Here is a 23,748-nt window from a genome sequence, read left to right on the forward strand (position 1 = left end):
TTCCCCCAGTTAACTTTCACAGCTACTGTTACTCATAGTATTGCTGCTTGGCAGATTTGTATTAAAATTCCTTTGTAGTACACTGTAAGCTCCCACTGGAGCACGTGGCTCAGCTTGCTGCAGGCTGCTTGGGCCTGCACCAGCAGTTGGGCTGGCTCCCGTGGGTGCAGGCTTTGAATTCCACACTGTGGTTGGATCTCCATGGTCCCTGCTGTCTGTGTCTGAGCTGCACTGGAAGCGTCTGGCAGTTATTCACTAACAGCTCACTTAGCGTTCTCCTGATGTAGTGATAATATCTGGGGTGAAAAATTTAAGTTATTTTAGACTGTAGTATGTATTCATGTCTTGACTAGATCATAAATGCTTTTAGATATAGACCTGTATCATGTTTTGCATGGTACTAATCAAGTTGATTAAAGACTTCAGCAACTTCATATTATTTAAGAAGAGAGTGTTAACAGAAATTTCTCACCCACGTTCTTGCAAGTTTCAGTGTCATTTCTGTGTATCACTTATGCTATAATGTAATTTAGCTTCTTATAGCAGTTTTATTTTAGTAATAATGAAATATGGATATTACCTTTAGATGTAGAAATGTAATGATGATTGCAAGAAAAAAACTTGTCATTGAGAAGTAATTTCTCATATACCAGGTGAAAACTTAGCAAAACAACAGCCCTCTACCTCTGGGGGGAGAAAATAAACCCTCCCTGTGAATAGAATTGCCAGATTGATGTTTTTCAACCCTTTGGACACAGGAGCTGCAGTTGCCTCTTGTGCTGAGTTAAATACCATGTGTTCCATGCACTTGAGTTCAATTTCCTTTTTGAATCTAGGTATTGTACTTGCTGGTTGCAATACTCTATTATTAGCAAGTCATCTTGAGGCACAGGACCAAGGTACTTAGCAGCATCTTCATTAAAGAAGAGCTCTGTTTTTTGTACCTAGGTCAATGGGTTCAGTGCTGTTTCACACACACACACACACAAAAAAAAAAAAAAAAAAAAAAAAAAAAGAAAGAAAAAAGAAAAAAAAGATTAAAAAAAATTCTATCTGATGACAGTCTGAACCTGTAGTGGTTGGCCTGCACAAAATGTCAATGGATCAGCCTTTTGGTCTGGTCTTAAGTTAGATTTCCAGATGAAGTTGTGTCATACGTCTGATATTAGAGAGGATGATTATACTGTCATCATGTTTTTGTGCTTGTACTGAAAGGCCTGCTCATCTTGTAGTATTAGTGCTTTCTGAGGTCAAAAATAATTGAAATGTATTGAGGAGACTCAAAATAAATCAGTCATCTTTCCTTTCTGGTAAGAAGAAATGGAGAACAGTTCCTCAGGAATCCCGCCTGGCAGGCTAAACTTGAGAGTATGTGCTGATTGAATACCTAGAAGACTCCATCTATTTTTGTCACTTACAGTCTGTGCCACTCTTGAGGTAGTTCATTTGAATTCTCAGTTTTATTGATGCATTCTTGCTGTCCCCCATGTTTAGTTCTTGTTTCAGTATATGTCCAAGGTAGAAGCTGTTAAAATGTAATAGATTGAAAGCTAATGTGTTTGTTTGTGTTTTGAGTTCAGATAGTGGATTATCCACAGAGAGTGTGAGGAAAAGGTCGCTGCCTTCATCTGGCAGCAACAGTAGGACATGCAATAAAGTACTGTCTAAAGGCTGGAGCTATCTTTGATCTTAAGATGTAGTGACTTACAAGGAAAAAAGGTAACTTGTTAGAGAAAGGTGTAAGAATTGAATGGTTGTGTCCTGCAGGCCTGCTGAGGGCCTGGCCACAGCACTGAAAATACTTCAGAATGTGATGTGTGTGGGAATGCCACAACCAAACCCCATAACATGTAGAAGGTTAATCCTTGTCCCAAAGCATGGGTTTGTGCCTGCAAGTTAATGCTGTTAAATTTCATAATGTTGAGTGACTTCAGCATGCAGGGTACATTCCTTTGGCAGGTAGGAGATATGGAATAATTAATCCATACTGTCCAAACTCCTCTAAGTATGTCAGTACCTCACAGAAGTGGCTTACATGCGTTTTATACAATTTCTTGGTTCAAACTGTGCAGGACCTGCCTCTGACAAATGTCTGTTAGAAGTTCTATTTGTTGGTTCAAATAAAGTGTTGCTTACTGTATAGACATGCAAAGTTAGGGATCTACTGAAGAATAAGTATCTGTGCCTGAGATTGCTGCCATTACAGTCTGTTTCGTTACTGCCCTTAATAAATTCCACTACTGCCTTAAGCAAGTGATGTCACTGTGTGGCCTTTGCTCGAACGAGAGTCATTTACTCGGGTTTAAAAGGAACACATAAAAGAGTATTTAGGGCAAAGTCTGAATTCCTAATTAAAATATTTTACTTACTCTTTCACTTTTGGATAGTAAATAGTAGCTTTGATTTGCATCAATACAGAGATGGGGGAAACATTCCTGTTTCCCTCCTCTGAAGGTAGTTAACTACTGGTTTTGTGACATCTGCTGTTTATTTTTTTAAGGAATGCAGCGTATGCTGTAAGGTCTGCCCTTGGGACTGTGGGAAATACTGTTGCATTTTGAATAGCTGTCAGGGTGAAATTTGCATGTGGTCTGAAAGTGCTCGTGTAATTATACTTTAATATATAATCTGTGACTATACTACAGAATATGTTTAGGTATTGCTGCTTTCTTTATCACAAACTTTGAAGTAATCTTCAAAGTGTGATACTGTGCGCTTCATGTGGGTAATTCTGCATCCTTTTCATGAGCAAAAGCTTTGTTGCTCAAGTTCATCCTGTCTGTCTTCAACTAATGTAAATCCAGTTTATTATAAAATGGTAATGTACCCTTATTTCCAGATACATTAGAAAACAGACTAGCAAGTCAAAGCTCTTGCCTTTCATCACAAGTCTGTCTTTGAGGATCAGATTTTGCTGTCTGGTTTCTTGGGAGTTCAAGGAGCATTTTTGAAATTGTAGCAGAAGTGAAAATACAGGTGAAGCTCGATGTCCTGGTCAGGAGCATTTGAATCCTCTTTATAGTAGTACTGATGCTTTCAAGAAGATCAGGAATGCTGCCTGACTTGAAACCTATCAGGTGCTTATTCTTGAAGGATTGATGTTCAGCCCAGTGGGACACCTGTAAAGGTGTGTTGGGCTAAATAGCTTCCTTCTAACAAGTCTCCAGTAATTTCAAAACCACTGTGGAGATTGGTATTGCTACCTTAAAAGCCAGAAGTTTTCTGCTGAATATAGTGCCTGTGGGTTAAAGATGAACAATTTCTCTTTGCTCCTTCCAGGCTTGTGATAATGTGTGCTTTTTCTGACATTCGTATTTTCAATATGACTAAGACACTAAAGCATGTTTAGTTCTTGATTTTTGTTTCTTTATGATCTTCTAATATAAAATATTGAAGTCCTCTGCAGCAAAGTTTTGAGGTGGTTTCTTGGAAAGTCAACTTGTTTTGCTAGGGAAATCTGACGCTTGTTAGATATGAAGATAACAGATGGAAATTATGATCATTTACTAGGTGTAATTTTGTTCTATATTCCAATATTATTATTTCTCAGTGAAAGCTGCTGTATTTACACTTTAAATTGTTCAAGTGCCTAATGATGCTTCAGATTCTGAACCTTTAACTTGTAGTATGAATGTGTTGTTGGTGGGTAAAGTGCTTTGAGCAAGGTTAATAGTGTTTACCTTTCTTTGCAGCACTCCGGAAGGGGCGTTTGTATACTTGCTTTTATTTTGAGAAAGGTTGTACTGATATCTTCCATCATGGGGGAGAAAACAGCTGTTTTTCTCTTTGATAGTATTGTGTCCTAAATGAAAAAGCTTTATGGAAGGGAGGAAAGCTGTGTGCTGACAGAGCTGCTGACTTCCAGGGATCATGAGAACAAAGTGATTATCAAATATGTAAACAGTCTGTTTGTGAATTGATTAAGTGACCTTCAAGAATCCAATCCTCTGGAAAGGCAGAGGAATTCACATGAAGTGTGGCATGTTGTTTCTCTTATTCTGTATAGCATGAAAAAGTGAAGTCAAACTTTCTGGAAAATAATTCATGCTATTACAGAAATCACAGCTTTTCGGACACAGAGTCCAAAATGGGATTTTTATGCAGATCACCTCCAGGATCTGCTCAAGTGTTGGATATCTGTAATACCTGTGCAGTAGTCCTTAAAATTCTGTAACTTGCTTCTGAAAGATGCAACTGCCTTCAGTGTCATTGCTCTGCTCACAGCTGGTTCTCAAGGACCATCTGCCTGTTTTAAATATACCAGCTTACAATAACTGGGTTCAGATTGCTGCTGAAACAAATAAGATATTAAGAGCTGAATTCTGACGTGTTGTGTTTGCTGTTTTGGATGGTATTGATTCCATAGCAGTTGGTGGAAGTGATCCTTTGAATTACAGTAGCAGGGAAGCTGGGATCCAGACAGACTGGGGCAGGTGTGAGGCAGCTGGGCAAAGCTGAGACTTCGCTTCTGAAAGCGATCCTGCAGAGATCAGATTTTTCCTCCTCACCAGGAGCTGAAATGATGGTGCTATTCTTTGTGCTGAATATGCACAAGATATGTATTAAATTGTTCTCATGTCTTGTTATCAAGCTTGTTGTGTTTAGGGCTGTGTTTTAAACCAAACAAGCAATATGTTTCTTGTTAAATTTCAAAATGTGAGCAGTCTCACTGCTGCTTTTTCTGGCCATGGCAGTCACCTTCTGCTGCCTGTGTCACATTCAGAAGAGCAGATCTGACTGAATGCTGGTCTTAGGGAGGAGCAGAACTGTTTTCAACTAGAACCTCTGTGAAGTTCTAAAGTGAAGGGAGCTCAGAAAAGAGGGACAAGGCAGCTGGCAAAGGAGTAAGTGGCCTGAGGTTTCAATAAGGAATGGACTGTGGCAGTCATAGCACTCCACCCTGGTTTTGCAGTGTGCACTGCTGAACCCTCTACCAATATATATATATATATATTTTGCCTCCTCTGTGGAATGTTATGTTTGACAGAGATGCATAAAAAAGGTGGTGAGCAAAGAACAGCAAGCAGAAAATGCCCTGCGTAGGCAGCAAATCAGTCCGTTGGTTTTCACTCTGAGCTTCAGGCACATTTGAATTGTGCTGTCACCATTTAGACTTTTGAAACTTGCCTTCTGTGTGCAAAGACAGAAATAGTTCCAGTCTTTCTGACCTGGAGATTTCTTACTACACCCTTGTGTATGTTTCCTAGTAATCACTCTTGGGTATTGGTTCTGCCAATCTGAAATTGAAACTGTTATTTGACAAATGTGAATGACTTTCAAGGTAAGAGATGTAAAGGATGTAAATAGAGATAAAAGCAAAGTAAATACTTTGCTAAACTTTTCGTTGAATTATTCTAAGAACTTAAAATCAGTCACTACTAATGGCATTTAACAGATTCTGATGCTTTTTTGTGGCAAAGCTTGGAGGAAAAAAGAAATAGCCAGGCCTGCCAGTGTCCTTCCTCAGCATAGCCTGGAGGACCATAATGTTCCCAATAGCTCCCCCAGGTTTCCCTTCTGCTGCTCCTCTCCTCTGGCCCCCGGGGAGCCAGAGCTTGGTACCGTAGCTGCGAGTTCTGCCCATGTACGGCACCGGCTTCCTCAACACCATCCTCTTCTGAGAAGTGGGTATAAGTTTGTACTCTAGAGAGCTCAGCTCCTAAGCAGGTAGTGACAGCAGTGTGGAGCCAGGCCCGCAGAGAGCCCGCGCTGCTTAGCAAAACTTAGAGGGGACAGCAGCAGCTGCAGACCGCGCTGTTCCCGAGGAGCGATCGCAGAATCACAGAATTGTAGGGGTTGGAAGGGACCTCTAGAGATGCTCCCGGCGCAGGACGGCGAGCTGCCCCTGCCCCGGCTTTTCCCCCTGTGCCGTTCCTGCAGCTGCTCTCGGGAGCCTGCGGCTTGGGCTTGGGTGGCTGCGGCCCGAGCAGAGCCGGGGGAGCTGGGCATTGTCTTCTGCTGTGCAGGCTTGTGCTGCTGGGACATCGCTTAATTAATCTGCACGGATCAAGTCTGCCGTTTCCGATGCTTAGAACAAGGAAGGAGAAACGCCTCGAAGTTCACTTCAAACGAAGCTGTGCTCCGCAGAGTCCAGGCGTAAGCTACGTGCTAAACGCAGGTTGCTGACGGCGGATACTAAGGGCAGTTCCCCCCCGTCCCGGGCCCTGCAGCCCGCAGTTACTGTTTGACTTGGCGGCGGGCGGTTCCGCCGCGTTGCGCCCTGCCCCCGCCGCATAGCCCGCATTCCTCGGAACAACGCGCGCTTGTTGCCGGCGGGGCCGGGGGCGGGCGGGGCGCTGCCTGGCCTCGCTGCTTAGCGGAGGAAAACGCCGCATCTTTATAGAAGAACACCGGCATTTTCCATTCTTGTCTTGCTTCGGAGGTGCAAAAGTAATCAAAATACAAGTCCCGTTCTTTCTCCTTTTTGCGTTTTGACGTGCAGAGAATTTCAGAATGCTTTATTTAAAGAGCCTTAACTTTTCTATTGGTTCGTGTTTTCCCTCCTTCCCACAGTGACAGTTAAACTAAGGAAGCTGGTGTGATGAGATTAGTGTAAGAGAGGTAAGCAGTGAGGGAGAGAATCAATAATCAGGTTTTCCTTTTTGCAAAATCTTGTGTAAATGTGAAGCTGGGTCTTCTAACAATGAAATGTCTTTTAATAGAGTTAGCAGTTTGCTGGAGGAACAGGGAAACCTGCATCTGTCCTACAACTCTATGTCAGCACCAGAAGGCTGATATATAAGATCCATTGCACTGAAGTCTTTTTCTCTTAACAGCAATTTGCATGTACCTGTAGGATTAGCTGTAGGTTTTTGGAGTGTTATACTATATCTGCAAATATATTCATTTCTATAATTTCTTTGTATGAATTTATTCAAGTTGCAGTATATAACAAGAATATAAATACCAGCAATTCCTGCATACCTGACAGCATGGAGTTGCAGGCTGTGACTGCTGCTTCAGTGACCAGAACTCTATGAAGGTTTTGCAGATCAAACCATCCTGTATCTGTTTCTCTGGGACTGTTTCCTATTTTATGTAGTTATGTCACAGGAATGAGGTGACTTGTTTCTTAACTTCAAGTAAATGTTCGTGTATTTTACTTGTTGCAGTGATTTGATTTTGTTAGACATTGCTTTATTGATGAATTGGCATTAGAACTGCATGGCAGGGTTATAGATGTAGTGCAGAGCTGGGACCTCCAGGACCTCTGTCTTCATGGGTAGCTGATTCTCCTTTTTCAATAAAATGGAGGTTTTGTGGGGACTCAATCCTTTGTCTCCCCCAGATATTTCTTTTTAATAGAAGATGGAGTTGACTTCAGTGAGGCCATAGCAAATAACTAAGTTTTGGTTCTTGTAGCATGTGAAACAACATGTGGCCTTGTGCTGTACATTATTTTTGTGCTATATCATATCCTGATATTTGTACTGCACTTGTAAAAGTTCTGTTAGTACTGCTTATTTGTTAGATGTAGAGTGACTGTGATGCCATGCACATGGCCATGTGTATACTGTGAGCCTTAGAGGGAAAGGAAGGCTCTTACTTTAGAAAGAATAAAGTGTGTGTTTTGGGAAGTTTAAAGGAAAGAATAACTTTAGTAATGAAGTCCTAATCCTCTTCTAGTTTTAGGAATCTGAACTATGTGAAAGACCTACTGAGGAAGTTCCAGCTAAGATGTATGGAAAATCTGTTGGCTTTGGTTGAATGAATTGCAGGGTTGGAGATCAATAATTTGTAAGAAGTATATTTGTAGGAATAAGTTTAAGCATGAATGTTTCTTCTCACTCTACGCAATGTCTTTGACATCTGTAGCGTTTGGGGCTGAATCTGAGTGTTGTAACACAAGAACCACCACCAGCAAAAGAGCATGGGAAGGAGGCAGTGCTTAATGGATGGTTCCAGATGTGTCATCAGACATCAGATGCAAGTTGCTTACTTGGAAGTTTAGTAGTGTAAGTGATTGAAGTTGAACAAAGGTGGTTGTGGAAGTGTAAAAGACAGAAGGTGACTGTGATAAATATGGCAGTGGTTACAAAGGAGAAACTAACACTAGGGTTGAGACTGCGGAGCTGTCACATTAAAGGCTCTGTGTCATATTCGCCTTTAAACTCATGCACAAGAACAAGCTAGCAAATTCAGCAAGGAATGACAAACTCCTTTCATTAGTAGCTGGTTTCAGCTGATAACTAGACATGAGAAGTGAGCTGAAGACTTAATTGGGAAGTTAGTAATAGGGCTGGGGTATGTAAATAAGTCAGTTTCTTAATAATGGGAGAAGCTTGTTATGCAGCATCAAATGTTGTGTGCCCCTGGATGAAAAGTGAAATGCATGGGGCTACTGTGTATGTTGTTGACCAAGTTCTACCTGTTTTTATTATAATTTTCTACTTCTGTACCTTTTACTGGCTTGTGCATCCTTTAGTTTGTTTGCTTTAAAGTTAGTGCTGGCTGGAATGACAGCTTCAGGGGTACCGAGGGGGAAACTGTCAAGAAGTACTACTCAATTAAATGTGCCTAACAAGCTGTGCAGTGGGTCACTGTTGACTTTTGAGTCATACCAGTGCTACTATGACATCAGTTATAATCACAGTGACAATATGTGTGAAATACTTCATATCAAAACGCTGTATTGCAGTAGAGGTTGATTGTTCCTAATTCTAGGAAAAAGGAAGATTTTGAAAGCATTTTTTTAGCATTCACATAGCTCGTAATTTTGCCATCACCTGTACCAAGACATAATGCCAGACTGTCATCTATTGTTCACCAGTTTTCTAGACAACTGGAGATGGCTGCAGTGATTTGACTTCTGTGATGTTTTCTTTTCATCAACAAAATAGGCTGTGATGGCATTCTATTCTATATCACTCCATAATTGTGTTTAAAAGATACTTATAAAAATGCACAAAGTTGATTCACCTCTTGTTTAACACCATATAATCTCATAATCCTGGCTTTGTGTGGTCTTCTGAAAACTAAGTGGGCAGACAGCAATAAAAGGGCTTCTTCAGTCAGTGACTTAAGCTAAAAAGGAGAAGCCAAGTAGAACAGATAGTATTTTAGGCTAAGAGTAAAATAAGTTAGAGGTTAAGGGCTTGTTGATAATCCCTTGATATGGCTTACCAAAGGCTAGCTTTATTTTCTTTTGAATTTGTCTTATAAAAGACCTTCATAGTATCACTTCTGTACCAGGTTGATACGATAAGATGAAACTTCTGGGGATAGTTAGTCCTTTTCTTGTTTGTTTTTTTCCTGAAATTTGTGTTGAGGAAATTAAGTATTGCTTTGTTGTTGGTTTGTTTTTTTGGGTTTTTTTTTTGTTTTTTTGTTTGGTTTTTTTTGTGTTTTTTTTTTTTTTTTTCAGAACTTGAAGCAACGTACAGGGAATGTAGTTTCTTAAGGCACTTTTTTCCCCCCCTTGTTTTATTTGATGGGCATCTTTGATTGTAAAGTGCTAAGCTCAGCAACTATTCTACTAAACTGCAGAAGACAGTAACTGATGGATGTGACTTTGGTGAAAATGTGACTGGTCAGACTTAGGGCTAATGCTCATTATAGAGAGTGTAGCCTTACATCTACAACAGCTTACAGTTCTGTCCTAAATGGGTTCTGGAAGTGTTAAAGCATTATACTCACCTGGTTTTATTCTTCAGCTACTTTCAGATTTTGGGAAATGATAGGAAGTGTGGCTAGAATGGCCCTGTAATGTGTTCACTCTCATTTGTCAGAAGCAGGTAAATAAGGAAACTCCAGCAATTTTCATTCCCGTTTGTTTAGTGTTTTAAATTGTGTTAATAAAACATTAGTGTATTCTAAGGATTAAACTGCATGGATGAACATGTCTAGGTTAGTTGATTGGAATCTGAAGGCTGGTAGGATACAAAAGTTGAAGGAATGTGGCATACAGCATATTGAAATGGATTAATGAAAAGCTGCATTGTGGTAGGTTTCTCGAAGGACTTCCCGTACACACAAATGGGAAGTTTATCCATGAGTTTAAATGTGAAATGAATGTGGAGTAATAGCAATGCGGCTGATATCAGTTGGCACATCAACAAGATAAAGAGACTGTTTTCAGCAAAGGCAGAGTGAAAATATTTTGATTATTCATGTGGATTTTTCACACGTACACCATTTATTCTGACTTGAAAAGATTTATTTTGTTAAGTCACCTTAGATTTTACAACTTCAATTTCTGAAGATCAGTCTTAATTTGACCTACTTGTATCAGTGAGGGCTTATTATGTAAGTATGAAAAAACTTTGATTTCTCATAGGTATGGGATTGGAGCGTAATTAAAATGGGGTAGTTTATTAAGTGAAAGAAAAAAAGAAAGTGGAGATCAGTGGAGGATATTCAGAGGTCTGTGTATTATTCTTCAAAAACAAAAACAAAACAGCAACAAAAAAACCACAGCTTCTGAACTTTGCTTTTATGTAAAGCATAGTTTCAGCTATTTTCCACGCCTTTCTCCATTCCTAATCAAATATCCTTAGATTTTCTTCACTGAACTAATTGCTTATATGTTCATAATATGGTTAAAATACTTTTTGTAGAGGATTCTGGAGCATGTGTTGCCAAAGACTTTGAGTTTGTTGTAGTGTTTCTTAATGATGCCACGACAACAAGAGTTTCCGTGTTTTTCTGATCAGCAAAAATGACGGTACAGGTCAGTTTGTTATTTTGAGAAGTTTGAATACAAGGGGAAAAAAGAATATAAACCAGATTACAGTTTCAAAGCCATTTTAATGTGTTTTTCTAAGTCTTCAAATGTAGACAGCTTCTCAATATATGGAGAAATTTGTGAAGAAATGAAAGCATGCAGAGCAACAGGAATTGCTGATCAAGCTGCAGAGTTAGAACTCACTAGGAATATCCAGAAAGATGTTTACCAAGTGTCAGCTGGCAGAGGGGTCCCCCTAAGGCTTTTACAGTGGTTTCTCAAAAACATCTCATTTTTAGCTTCTTATTAGCCATACCTAATGCTGCTAGTTTCTGCTGATGTAATTAACATTCACCTTTCTTGGGAAAATACTAAAAACAGGCCTCTTTTTCATCTGAAATTCCAGGGCAAGTTATTTTCTGTGTTGGGTTTTCAGTAGTTTGTGTGTGTTTGTTTTGAAATTGACCTGCAATAAAGGCAGTGTTCTTAAAAAATCTGTTAGTAGTTATTTTATGATGAGAAGTGGGCTTTTATCTTTGACTCTTGCAAACCAAGTAAATAATGAAAGGTTCATAGTAGTAGGTTTTTGGGTATGCTTCTTGTTTTTGATTTGTAGATGCTTAGGTATGCAGAACAAAAGAAAATGGCTGAGCAATACCAAGGATGTAATAGGCAGTAATACTGTTTTAATGTGGCTTCCTATCAAGAACACTACCAACTGTTTTACGCAGATAATGAGCAGCGTGTGGTTCTTGGCTTCAGGCCTACAGGTTTCTGTGAAAGCAGAAATCATTGTAGTATAGGATTTGGCTAAATCATTTCATACACTGTGACTTGAATATGAGACTCAGCACTGTGAAAATCAGACCTTTCATTATGCACTACTTCTGTAAAACTACAAATGATTTTTATTTTATTTAAATGCATTCGGTCTCTAATCTTATATCCAATGCAGTAACAATGGTTTCACATTACAATTAAAACTTAATAATCTGGTTGTAGTTGAAGATCCTGCTAGAAATCAGAAATATAGCAGACTGAAAAGTAGAGAAGAATAAATAGCTGCTTTATAATTGCCTTGACGAAAGGAAAAAAAAAAAATACAGTGTGGAAGACTTAATTTTCTTTAACACTACAACTTGTTCTTGTAGGCTTTGTTAACTCATGAAGAATTTGGAGCAATAGACTAAAAGTCACGTGTTTCACTCTGTGTTAAATGGCTGTTTCTGTCCATCTTATCACTTCTGATGTTGCTTTGCATAACTCAGAGGAGGCATCACTACTGCAGAAGATGTGGCTTCTTAAGTAATAAGAAATAAGAACAAATAATACCTAATCTGGCTAAAATAGTGAGGAAGTTGAATAATGCTCAAGTGGGTCTGGATGCATGACTGTACTTATTGTGCTTGCTAGAGCACAGAGTACAAAGTTTGTGCTCCTTTCATGGTTTTGTGCCAGCTGCACCAATAGTCTGTGTCCGTTGTGAGAAGACAGACAGGTGACTTGGCATGAAGCAGGAGGTACATGTGATGTCTAATGATTAACCCATTGCCATTTTGAACAGCCTCAGTCCAGTTGATAACTGACCATGTGGCAATAGGTTTTCTGCTACTGGAAAACCCAAAGGTGGGTTTTCTGTTGGCAATTCCTGGCTTGTTTCTTGGTGTTGAAGTGTTAGGTAGATAGCTTCTAATCTAGCATCATAGATGAGACTGAAGTGTGATGACTTTAGTGCCATTGGCAGCTTCCAGCCTTGTTGGAGATTTTAATAATACAAAAAAGGGTCTAAGATAAATTATTCTGGAACTTCTTTGAGTTTGCTTTTCAATTATTTGAAATATTTAATTCTTTCATATCTGCGGTGTGTTTGTACAGCCAAGTGAAGGAATAAATGATAACTAAAGCTACCATTAATCTTCTCACTCCCAAACTGTGACTTCCAACAATAAAATATCTACAGAATAAATCAGATTTGTTTTGTACAATTAATGGGAGTCATATTTAGCCCATATGTATACTGCTTTATAAAAAGCTCCCCCAAGACTGGACCAAAAAGCACTGACAGAGGTTAGCCATGTGCATGATCAAACCGTGGTATGAAACATTCTTTAACTATGTGTTTTAATTCAGTCCTTGTGGTGTTTTGACTCTGATAGTGACCTCTGTTAGATCAGACAAATAGGGCAGGCTGTCAGTTATGTTAGTGGGCCCAAAGGAGGGGATGGATTAAGGGCAAGAATAAAATAACAGGCAAATCTCAGACTGTCTCCCCAAGTGAATGGATTTGGTGGCTTCTACAGGGTTAACTGCGCTGTGATTGTTCTGCTCACTCTGTGGTGCTCACTGGAATGTCACATCATTATTTGGATCTGCTTCAGAACAGGGTGCTGCCAGTTTCCTCGCCCACTGCATGGGTGTCGATGAAGCTCTAATTTACATTTGTCATCTTTGGGTTAGCTTCATTGTGATGCTGATTTTTATTTTTATTTTTTTAATTTTTTTTTTTTCAATCTTCGTGACATAACTACTGATACAATTTAATCTTCCTCAGAAACATAATGGAAACAATGTTATACACCTTGATCATTGACGCCAAAAATGAGCTTGGTAAATAGGACTTGGCAGTCTTTTAGCCAAGGCTCTGGGATTGCAGATTGAAATGTTGGTTACTCAAACTGATTCCATCTGAGTCCTTCTAAGATCAAAAGAGATGAGGAACTGACTGTTCACATCCTGTAGGATGAGAATGTAATAAGTTCTAGATCCAGATATTTGGATATTGGAGTAGTTGCTTCCTACTTTGCATAATTATTCTCACCACCCTGGAATGCTATTCTGTCTGGAGTTTTCACCTTCTCTTGAAGAAGAGAAGATGCAGAGTGTAACTGCCTTCCTATAGAATATGGATTGTAGAAATTGTGGGGGATAAGTTTTCTGGCATTACAAAGTGGTAACATTCTAGGGGAAAAGGTTATAAGCAGAATGGTGTGTGCATTTTCTATGTGGGTCTAAATAGCTATGCAGGGTGTATAAAGGCTGTGCAGGGGAAAAAGCATTGTTAGTCCATATTTCAACTTTTTCTGGCAAAAATTTGTTGAAATAAACAGCTTCAGAAATGTTTGGGCTAGCAATGAGTCGGGACAGACAAAGGAATACCAGCCAACTGACACAGCAGTGCTTTTCCTGACCGTGTGTGTTGTAATCAGCCCTGGCTTGGCAGAGAGGGTGGCTGGCACTGACAAGCTTGATGAGCAAACTTTTGTTTTGGATGAACAGAATCCTTAGTTGTAAGACCAGAATTGCTTGCTAGTGTGTCTGTGTGATTTTGTGCTTTTTGTTTTTAAAGGACTTCCCTTTGAGAAATACCTGAAATGAATGAAAAAAAGGTAGATTGTGATTTTATTTTAGTTTCTTTACACCAAAAGTAGATATTTTGGTCACCACATCTTATGACTGCTCCATTGAGCAGTGAGATACTGATGATGGGCCAATGTGCCATTGAGGTGGAAGACTGCCAGCCTTACTGAGCCAGTTTAGCTGTATTGTTCTTGTGCATCTTTTTTTTTTTCCTGCAGATGAAGAGTTGAGGCTGTGAACAAAGATCTTGGTGTAAATTAGAAATATTCTTTTTTGTCTCCCTCTTGATGCACTTCTCTTACGTAGTTTGCTTTCCTTGTGGTTGCCTTTACATTTTTTGAGAAAGCTTATTTTCTGCTGAAGTAAATGATGGTTTAAACCCTGATGAAAGGTTTGCAGACAAACTATTCAGCTCTTTCAAGCCCTTTTTCTTCTTTCCTTTTCCCTCCCTGCTTTCAGGAGCTCTTTTCTTCTGAGGGAGAGAGGGCTGGTTGATTCTTTCTGGAGGTTCCAAGAGGTTCATAACTGAAGCAAGCATCTGGACCTGTGTGTCCTCTGTGCTGAGAAACCACTGGGGAAGCTGCATTCCTGTGGTCCAGAATGTGGTTAGCTTTCCACAGTACTGCCATCTGTATTACTGAGCTTGAGAACCACAGATAGATATTTTAAACTTGATATAGCATCAATTGGTGGGAGAATTTCCTGCTTGACTGCATGTAGATAAAAGAAGTCATACAGTGTGACAGGAGGGAACAAAAGAAAACTGAAAGTAAATACTGATTTTTATTTTTTATTTACTATGACTGCTTAAGTCAGAGTGCACTGCTGCAGGAGCCTGTTGGACTCTCATTTCCTCATGCATTCTTCCTACGGAACTGTTTTGCTCTAGGGTTGGTTTGGTCACTTAGCTATACTGAAACTGTTTTTGTTAATCTGGTATGTTTAGATTCTGCTAGTACCTGAACTTATAAATCTGCCACAAACAGGAAATCCCTGTGTTAGTGTCTGTTTGGTCAGTATCAGCTCCTGAATGTGGGGTCACTGTAGTTCCTGATGGTTTCTGCCCTCCCTACTTGTGTTGTAGTTCTTTTGTCCTTGGGAGGCAGAGAAACAGTGTTTGAGGTACTCTGTAAACAAACAGTGACGGAATACAAAGCAGTCTCTGCTGGGTGTAGCCAGAGTTCTGCTTTTAGGAGTAAATAACAAATCTCATACTTGAATGCATTATTTTAGTGATGGTGTTCTCTGGGACAGTATGATAAACATCTAATTCAACTCAGTAGCTGTTTTTCAACATGTATTTTCCTTTGAAACAGAGTGCTTCTGTTTCAGAGTGTATCCTTTATGATATTTTATCTTTCTGCCTTCCCTTTCTCCCCCTTTTTTTTTTTGGCTTTTGTTTTTCCCAACTCTACTTGTTTGAGAAGGTAATATCAAATGTTAACACTAAGAAACTGCATCTTGATATCAGATATATTTTAATTAGCTCGCTGTATGACTTTTTTTTTTTATGCAAGGAGCCTTGAGAATCTGTTCTTATACCATAAGGACAAGCCTGTATTTGTACACTGTACTGAATTCTACAGAACCACTAGTTTAGTTTATCGTATGCTCATGATGCTCTCCTTCACCAGGGTGGACTGGAAGCAAACCATAGGCTGGCTTGGCTCCGTCCTAACCTTGTTTCCCCAGTCCCATGCTTGTTAGGGAATGAGAAGTCTTCCCACCATGTCACCAAGAGGATCTGGTTATGGGACATGTGTCTGGGTATTCCAGATCCCATCAACTGGAACTGTTTTCTCCATCCACAAGTGGACACATGCTCATCAGAAGATAAGGTCTTCCATCTATCTGGTTTGCAAAAGAGATTCTGTTCTGGTTGGGTGGTGTGCTTGTACAGTCTCTGCAGCTGACCCTTATGCCCCTTGGGTGAGGACTGTGTTCCTTCTAGCTAAATAGAGACAGGTAATAGGGGAGGATTGTGGTATAGAGCTTCAAAGGCCTCCAAATAAGTCTTTCTTTCACAGTCCTGCCAATCTAAATTGATTAATCACCATGGAAGGATTCTAGAAGGTTTGCCTGTATCCAAAGAGTTGAAAGAAGAGATGAGATGCTACCTACATAGATGTTTCATAACTTAAGTCACTGCATATGTTTCTTAATTAACTAAGTGGAATTGCCTTTCTTTTTCCAAATATCCACTTCCTTAAAAATAGCACATTACTGGAATTTTCAGGTATGTTTTTTATGCTGTGGTTTCTGGGCACCAGTACAGCTCTGCTGTCTTTCTCTTTTTCCATTACCTTTGGCTGGAGCTACTCAATAATCCAGACAGCGTTTATTGTTGCACTGATGGGACTACAATTGAGCCTTTGATGGATTAAAAACCAAAGGGACCATTATAATTATCTGTAATGGCTATGGAACTTCTCCAAGTATTTGAAGGTGACAGTGGCAGTGCTGGCTCAAACTAAAGCTGTGTATAACTCAGTGTCTGAGCTCCAACCACTGCCAAAAGTGAATAGCTAGAGAAAAGTAAAAATATAAAAAAAAATAAAAATACTAAGTTGGACATATGTAATACTTCTGTCATCCTCAATGCTTTCTTCATAGGCAAGTTCTTAAACTGGTGCAGGTTATGTTGTTTCTGTACGGTGCTTAGTAGCTCAGCAAAGAGATGAGTAAAATGAGATTGCAGAGGTAGGTTCCGAAGGAACCTGATTAATTTGAAGACAGTAGGTCTGTAAGTAGTTACTGAAGCACCCAGGAAGTGTGGTGCAATAGCTGTGGGTACAAGGGGATCTGAGGCAGCTGTACTGCAGAAAGCAGCCGGACTTGGATAGTCTCCTGAGCAGCATCACCCACTGCTTCATTGGGTGTGGGCCAACTGGACACTGGCATGATCCAGTAACACATAGCTCACTTGTAGCCCAAGGGGGCACTCAGAAGAGCTTGTCTAGTCTGTTCTTGTTTCCATGCAGCCTTCTATCAGTGTTGTGTTTTGATGAGAAGTTAACAGGTCTCTTATATGAAAAATCACTTTTTTTCTGTTCTGAATCTAGCTTTTACTCCATTTAATTAACTGAAATGTTTATTTTTAAGTGACAGGTGGTAAGGAGTTGAATTTACCCACTATTTTCACACCTTTCTTGATTTTATGTATTTTTGCAGATGTCTTGCAGACCCCCTGTAAGTCATCTCTTACCAAAAGTCCAAGCATCAACTTCTGTGGCTTACAGTGGGAAGTTTACAACCTGGTTTTCTGTGTTAAATTTCAAACCTCAAGCCTTTACGTCAGTGTGTGTTTGTTGTAAATTACCTCTACCTGTTAAGTGTATGTACAGAATTCTAGCCATGTTTAGTGCCAGCCTCTTGCCAATTTTTTGCTGCTGTGTTTGTACTGTCAGTCAAAAATTACAGAATGTGTACTCGTAAATGAAGGTTAAAGCTACAATTGCATTTAACGAATTACACAGAGCTTTCTCAAACTACGGTTGTGTAAGATGGGTTTTTCTAGACTTCTGTATATCCTGTTAAGGATACAGAGCTTCCTACCCCTGTCCAGCAGGAAAAAGCACACAAAGTGTCAGTGAATGGTAGATAATATTTTTGCCTCAGTCCACTTCCTGAGTCAAGGCTTTTTCTTTGACAATGTATAAGCTGGCCTGAGTTGAAAAAAAAAAAAAATTATATCTTTTTATATTTGACATCTAGGGATCCTGGAGCACAATGGTTTTTATGGGGCTTGCTTTTGGGGACTTTTGTACTGGATACAATGCTGCATTAGTTGTTTGTAGTCTTCCCACCTCCATGTATGACAGTAGCGATGACACTATGCTGATGTGTCATGTTGTACTTCATTGATTCTTTAGAGAGAAATAGGTACTTCTCGTCCAAGTGTAATGTCTTAGTCTGCTGAATAAAATGACTCGAAGCTGAAAGCTGAAAACACTGGCTCTACTGGCACTATGCTAAATTGTCTGTATTGACCTATTTGTTACAATGCCTGCAGATAGCACAGAAATGGCATTCCTTTTTCTCTATGGGGAAGTGAGTCAGCTTGTAGTAGATCCTCTTTTTCTTTTTCGTAAGCTGGAGTTTGAAAGCTTTTTACCACAACTTGCAACACAGCACTCTGGTGCATGTGAAACTTAAATTATGTGCACCAACACCTCTTCTGCAGCAGGAAGGAAAAGTCTGTGACTTAACCTGTGCAATGCATGCAGCAAGAATGCTTTTTGTTGCTGTTGTTTTTTTAAGAGGGTTAAGAGGTTGGAGGCACAAATGAAGAGAGAGGGAAGGGCATTGGATGTAGCACTGCATAAGTGCTTAAGTGAAAATTTATCTAGTTCAGGCCTGATTCAACCGTATTATTTAGGTGTTCAGGTATTGGGTTTTTTTTCTTTATGTGGATTAATGTGCTTGAAGAAAGATGTTTGTAGATATAGGCATATATACTGAAAATGCTTAAGATTTAATTGACATAAGCGATGGATTTTTTTTGATTTTTTTTTTTTTTGCATTTAACTTACCAAAAATCTTTAGTTCTGTGAATGTGACACCAAATTTTGTATCAAGTGAGGAAACAACTCACATGCAATCCATATCTGCTTTTGACGGTGCACTTGTCTGAATCTATGTAATTATCGAAGTGGTGATTAACAAATGATGTAAGATGGTTTAATTCAGTAACCTGATATTATTGGTGTACAATCCCTAATGTTGTGGGGTTTATTTTCTATTTTTAAGTTATTCTTTCTTGTCCTTTTTTGGAGAAAGGACTTATTTCCCTGATGCACGTCATTAAGATGTAAACTCTTGGTCAATACTAGTCTCTTTTTAAATTGTTCTTGTTCTAAGCAGGCCCAGCTTCTACATGCCCTATTTTGTTGTGCTGAATACTATCAAAATGGTTCTTAATGTCATTAATCTGCTGTTTCTAATGTAGTTTCTTCTTTACTTCCTCAGAAAACCAAGATGGCCTGCATCAAGTAGTACACGAACGCTTGGGAGAGTTGCTGCGTGTTTTGAAAGCAGTGATAAATAAACATCAGACTCTAAACTCAGTTGATATTCTTAGTGCTGCAGGAACAGTTATTGCAAAAGTAAAAGGTAAGGAAAGTTTTATTTTCAAACTTGGGAAAATTTTGAGTCACTTGACTGACTGTGTCTTGGAGTTGGCGGGATTCCATGTATACAGAAGAAATAAGTTTTTTAATAGTAGAACAATAACATACCTTTTCAAAGTGAAATTTAATATTGAAAAAAACTTACGTTGCTGTAATGAAAACCTGTTTATAGGAAGCTAGTTGCAAAACCACACTGAATTCTAAAAGCATAACATTTTGATCTAAATCTTTACCTGTCTATCTCAGGATAATATCACAGAATTATAAACCTTGGGTTTATGCACATAGAGATTAGTTTTTTTTCTTTTTAAGTCTTTGCATAGTTCTGTGAATTTGGAGGGATGGTGTTAGATGTACATAAAGAGAAGAAATATTCAAGTGAGCAATCCAAACCTGAGTAGTCTTAATGCTTTTTTATGGATTCCTTCAAACAGATCATAAACATGGTTAAGGTATAAATAAAAAAGGGCTTGGAGTATGTAAGTACTTTCTGTTGCTGGCCTTTACTGTTGCAGATCTTTGTGTGTCAGACAAATACAAATGGCAAAGCATGCAGTTGTTCCAGCCCAATAGGTCATAGCTGTTTCTTTGTATAGCCTTTGACTGCAGCTCTTGTTGTTTTTAAGTAAGGCCAGTGTATTTCTGTGGAACAAGTGGTTTCTTCCATGTGGCATGGGTAATGCTTTGAGAAGGGTTAAATGTACACACCTTTAGCCTGTCTTATATCACGTAGAATATCCTTTGTAAGATAACCTAGTTAAGGTTTTCTCCTTGTTCTAGGTTTCTTCCCATTTCCTAGTTATTTTAGCATGGCTGAATACACTGCCAGTTCAGTGAACATAATTCTACAGCCACCTTAGACAGGCTGTTTTCAAGCTTAACTTCTTTGTCTTCTACTGCTCTCTAATTTAATTAAATGCAGGGAATGTTTAGCTGTTCTCTATTACATTGGGAAAACGTGAGGAGAACTGACTCAAGGGGAATGGTTTTAAGCTCAAGGAGGGAAAGTTCAGATTGAATGCAAGGGGGATGTTCTTCACAGAAAGACTGGTGAGGTGCTGGAACAGGCTGCCCAGAGAGGTTGTGGATGCTCCATCCCTGAAGGTGTTCAAAGCCAGGTTGGATGGGTTCCTGGGCAGCCTGATCTTGTACCAGTTCTGGATTCTATGATATGTGTATATCAACTTTTGCCAAATCATGTTTCTGAAAACTTTTGCGGTGATATTGATAATCTCTGGACTGCCTGCATTCTCAAGATTGTTACTGATATGCAGTGCCCCAAACTGATCACTGCTTATGCTGCTCATAATTACTGTTGCTGAATAAAGCGGTAGGATTACTTTGCTTGTCTGATAGGGTAATACTGCTGACAAATCTCATAATTATCTTGGCCTTCTTTTTAATACCAGCACTGTGTCAATTTTTTAATTTGGTTTAAAGTCTGTTCTTAGCACTAGGCTTCTTTCCATAGTTCTACAGAACCATTTATCTAGATCTTAAGTATTTTTCTCCAATGCCCTTTGTTTTCTGAAGTGGAGAATTAATATCCTGAATGAGCACATTCTGGATGTAAGATGTTTTGAATTCTAACCAATTTCTTCAGAGTATTTGCAGCCTTCTGAACCTGGTGCCATGCATGTTTCTTCTCTCATCTTTTTGCACTCTGTTCCAGCGTTGAATCTCAATATCATTGGACTGTGCTCAGCTGTATTGGTGCTTCTTATATTTCTTCCTGGTTTGATAAATGACTGCCCTGAGTTATTTTGTGGTTCAGTCATTTCTCTGGATAATCTCGTGCTGATAAGATTTTACACTTCAGATAAACAAACTAGCTACAAACATTTATTTTGGGTTATTGAGTTCACTTGCTATTAATATATTGAGTTTGTCAGGAGCTATAGTCACAGAGGATTGCATGATTTCCTAGGTGGAAAGAAAAACTACTTTTAGAAAACCACTGTGTATTATATAAATATAGAGTTCTGAAATAACTTTATTCTCAGAATGCCACTCGAAACAAAGGCAGTATGGTTGTGTCATTCAGTTTTGTGATGAATGTGTTTAAGTGGGTCAAGTTGTAGGACGCTACTTCAGGTATGTCTGAAGAATCTGTGCTGAGCTGTAGCTTGCTTGGGCTTCCTTAAGTAAGAATATCTTGTATGATGACAAACCTCAAAGGGGAAAAAGCATGGTAGGAGATGATTTTGCTACAGTTAGTCTTTGTTGTTGAGCTGGAATTGAGTGCAAGTTTTGACTTGTCTTCCCCTTATCTATATTCTTTGAATAACTTTTCATAGGCAGTGGTTTGGCACTGAAAATCTAATTCTGAGATACCTCCTAAGTGATTGCTTGGTGCACAGTGCTAATCTGACACAAATGTGTTCTTTCACTTATGCTGAATAGGTAGATGGTGTTATCTGATGAAAGAAAATATTGTGGTATGAAATTGCTGTTAGTAGAATTCTAAATAATTTCTCATGGAGTTATTCATCTGTTTTATCAGCAGTGTATATTCAGTTGGCCTAGAATTTAGAGGTTGGCTTAAATGGTCTGATTATTCTTTGGCTAAAGCAGACATAAACTTACTCTGTGGTGAATCTTAATTCTTCTGATTCAGTGCTGTGTGATCTGGCACTGTGGAGTTCCCAAGTTAACTGTCAAGCAAACAGAGCTGCTGGTGAAACTGAAGTCCATGGTTTCAGTCAGTCCTGCCTCTGTATTTGTAGCCTAAATACAAATTGTATTTATGTATGTGTGTATGCATCACTTATCACTGTTTGCATTCACATTTATGCACATTTACAGCGTTCCTCACATCTGGTGGTAGAAATGGAGAGTTACATGGCTTCAGCTCTATCACTTAGTCTTCTCTGAGAACAGCAAAACTTGCTGTATGAAAAAGGCCTACATTCCCATAGCATCATCTGTAGCAAGTAAATGTAAAGGCAGTTTGTCTTCAGTATCAGGTTTTTGCAGCTGTTTTTTGTGTGTATTGTATTACTCGGTTTCTGTGTTCAAACTGAAGTAAGCTACTGCTGGAGCTGAGGAAGTAAAATACAGTATGTTGTGGTGAATAGTGATTGTATCAGACCTTGTGTTTGCTTGCAGTGGCCTGACAGTAACACACAAGTTCACAGATTTTTCAGCTGTGGTTATTTCACTAGAAGTGATGTTCGTTTTGAATAAACAGGAAGTTAGAAGAATGTGAGACTCGGTTGGTTAGAAGTAGTATCCTTTTTCCTGTGTCTCCTCAGGCTCTGTTAATGTGACATTTATGAAATAAGTTCATCTGGATAATCTGCTTCTTTTTACTGGAGCACAGAACTATAAAAAGATGTGGAAGCACTCTGGAGTCAGATTTATGACTAGGAAGTTTAACCTGCAATGGAAAATTTCTGATGTTTATTTAGGGGACTATGAAATAGCAATGGCCTGGAATTTACAGATTTTTTTTCTTCAGAAACAGGAACATAACTGTTTTAGATTTGAGAAACATGTCTGAGAATCTCTGGAGAGTACCGGGTTTTCAAATCTAGTTTGTATTTGGAGCTTCATCTAGCAGATGATTTTAGCAAATGACTGCCTTTGCTCTGAATGAGTAACTTTAGAGACTGGCTTGTGATGCATTCTCTCAAGTCTAAGAGGTTGCACTACGATTTAGATGTAGTGTCCTGTGTAGACGTACTACCCCCTTTAAACTATTGCAGGTGGTAATGTTTTGAGTGTTAGTAAAAATTGGAGTGCTTGTGCCTCCTCATTCAAGGCTGCCTCAGTCACATCTCAGGTCTCCTCTGCTGCAAATGGCATGAATGTGCTAGAGTTGTGGGATTCTGCTTTGTGTTTGCAGTTCTGTTCTTTTGCTATCTAATGCTTATTCTTAGATTGAAGGAAAAACTAGCTGTAGCTTGTTACTTTAATCGTATACAATGAATGAAGTTCAGCAGAACAAGTAATGTCAGATTTGACTATTGTAAACTGAGCTTGCAGGAAAATATGGATACTGACAGGCATGGGACAATCTATCAACCACTCTCTAGGGAGCTTGTTCCAGTCAGTAGCATTTTCCAGTTCAGTACTGTCAGTGAACTTGCTAGGGGCACATTCAGCTGCTGTATCCAGGCTATTGGTTAAAACATTGAACAGGACTGGCCTGTTGAACAAGAATCGAGCTGTGGGGAACATCACTAGTGACCTGCCAGCAGCCAGACATACCCTGTTCACTACAACCCTTTGAGCACTGCCTGATCTCCCAGCATAGTTTGTGCCTGTTTATCTCTGGCTTGGGCAGTTTGTCTGAAAGTGTACTGTGAGGGATGATATCAAAGACCTTACTAAAATCCAGAAAGATCATATCCTCTGCCTTTGCTTCATCCCCTAAATAACCTTGCTGTAGTAAGATATCAAATCACTTAGGCAGGATTTATCTTTCCTCAGTCTGTGTTTGCTATGCCTGATAATAGCTTAGTTATTTAAATGCCTTTCAATGGCACCCAGAGTAACCTCTCTAATTTCTCAAGGACAGAGGTTAGGCTAACAAATCTGTGACTTCCTGGGTCTTCTCTCGTGCTCTTCTTGTAGGGATTGGTATAACACTGGCTG

General features: G+C 39.2%; 1 protein-coding gene across 3 annotated transcripts in view; it reads left to right on the forward strand.

The window, feature by feature from the left end:
* Positions 1-23,748, forward strand: part of ARHGAP29 (Rho GTPase activating protein 29) — a 46,706-nt gene that overhangs the window by 4,067 nt on the left and 18,891 nt on the right. For all 3 annotated transcript variants that reach the window (XM_015870018.2, XM_032446111.1, XM_015870017.2), the window contains exon 3: positions 18,989-19,132. In XM_015870018.2, coding sequence (XP_015725504.1) covers positions 18,989-19,132 — 144 coding nt within the window. The remainder of the gene's footprint in view (positions 1-18,988; positions 19,133-23,748) is intronic.

Source organism: Coturnix japonica, chromosome 8 (assembly GCF_001577835.2).
Source record: "Coturnix japonica isolate 7356 chromosome 8, Coturnix japonica 2.1, whole genome shotgun sequence".
Lineage (NCBI taxonomy): Eukaryota > Metazoa > Chordata > Aves > Galliformes > Phasianidae > Coturnix > Coturnix japonica.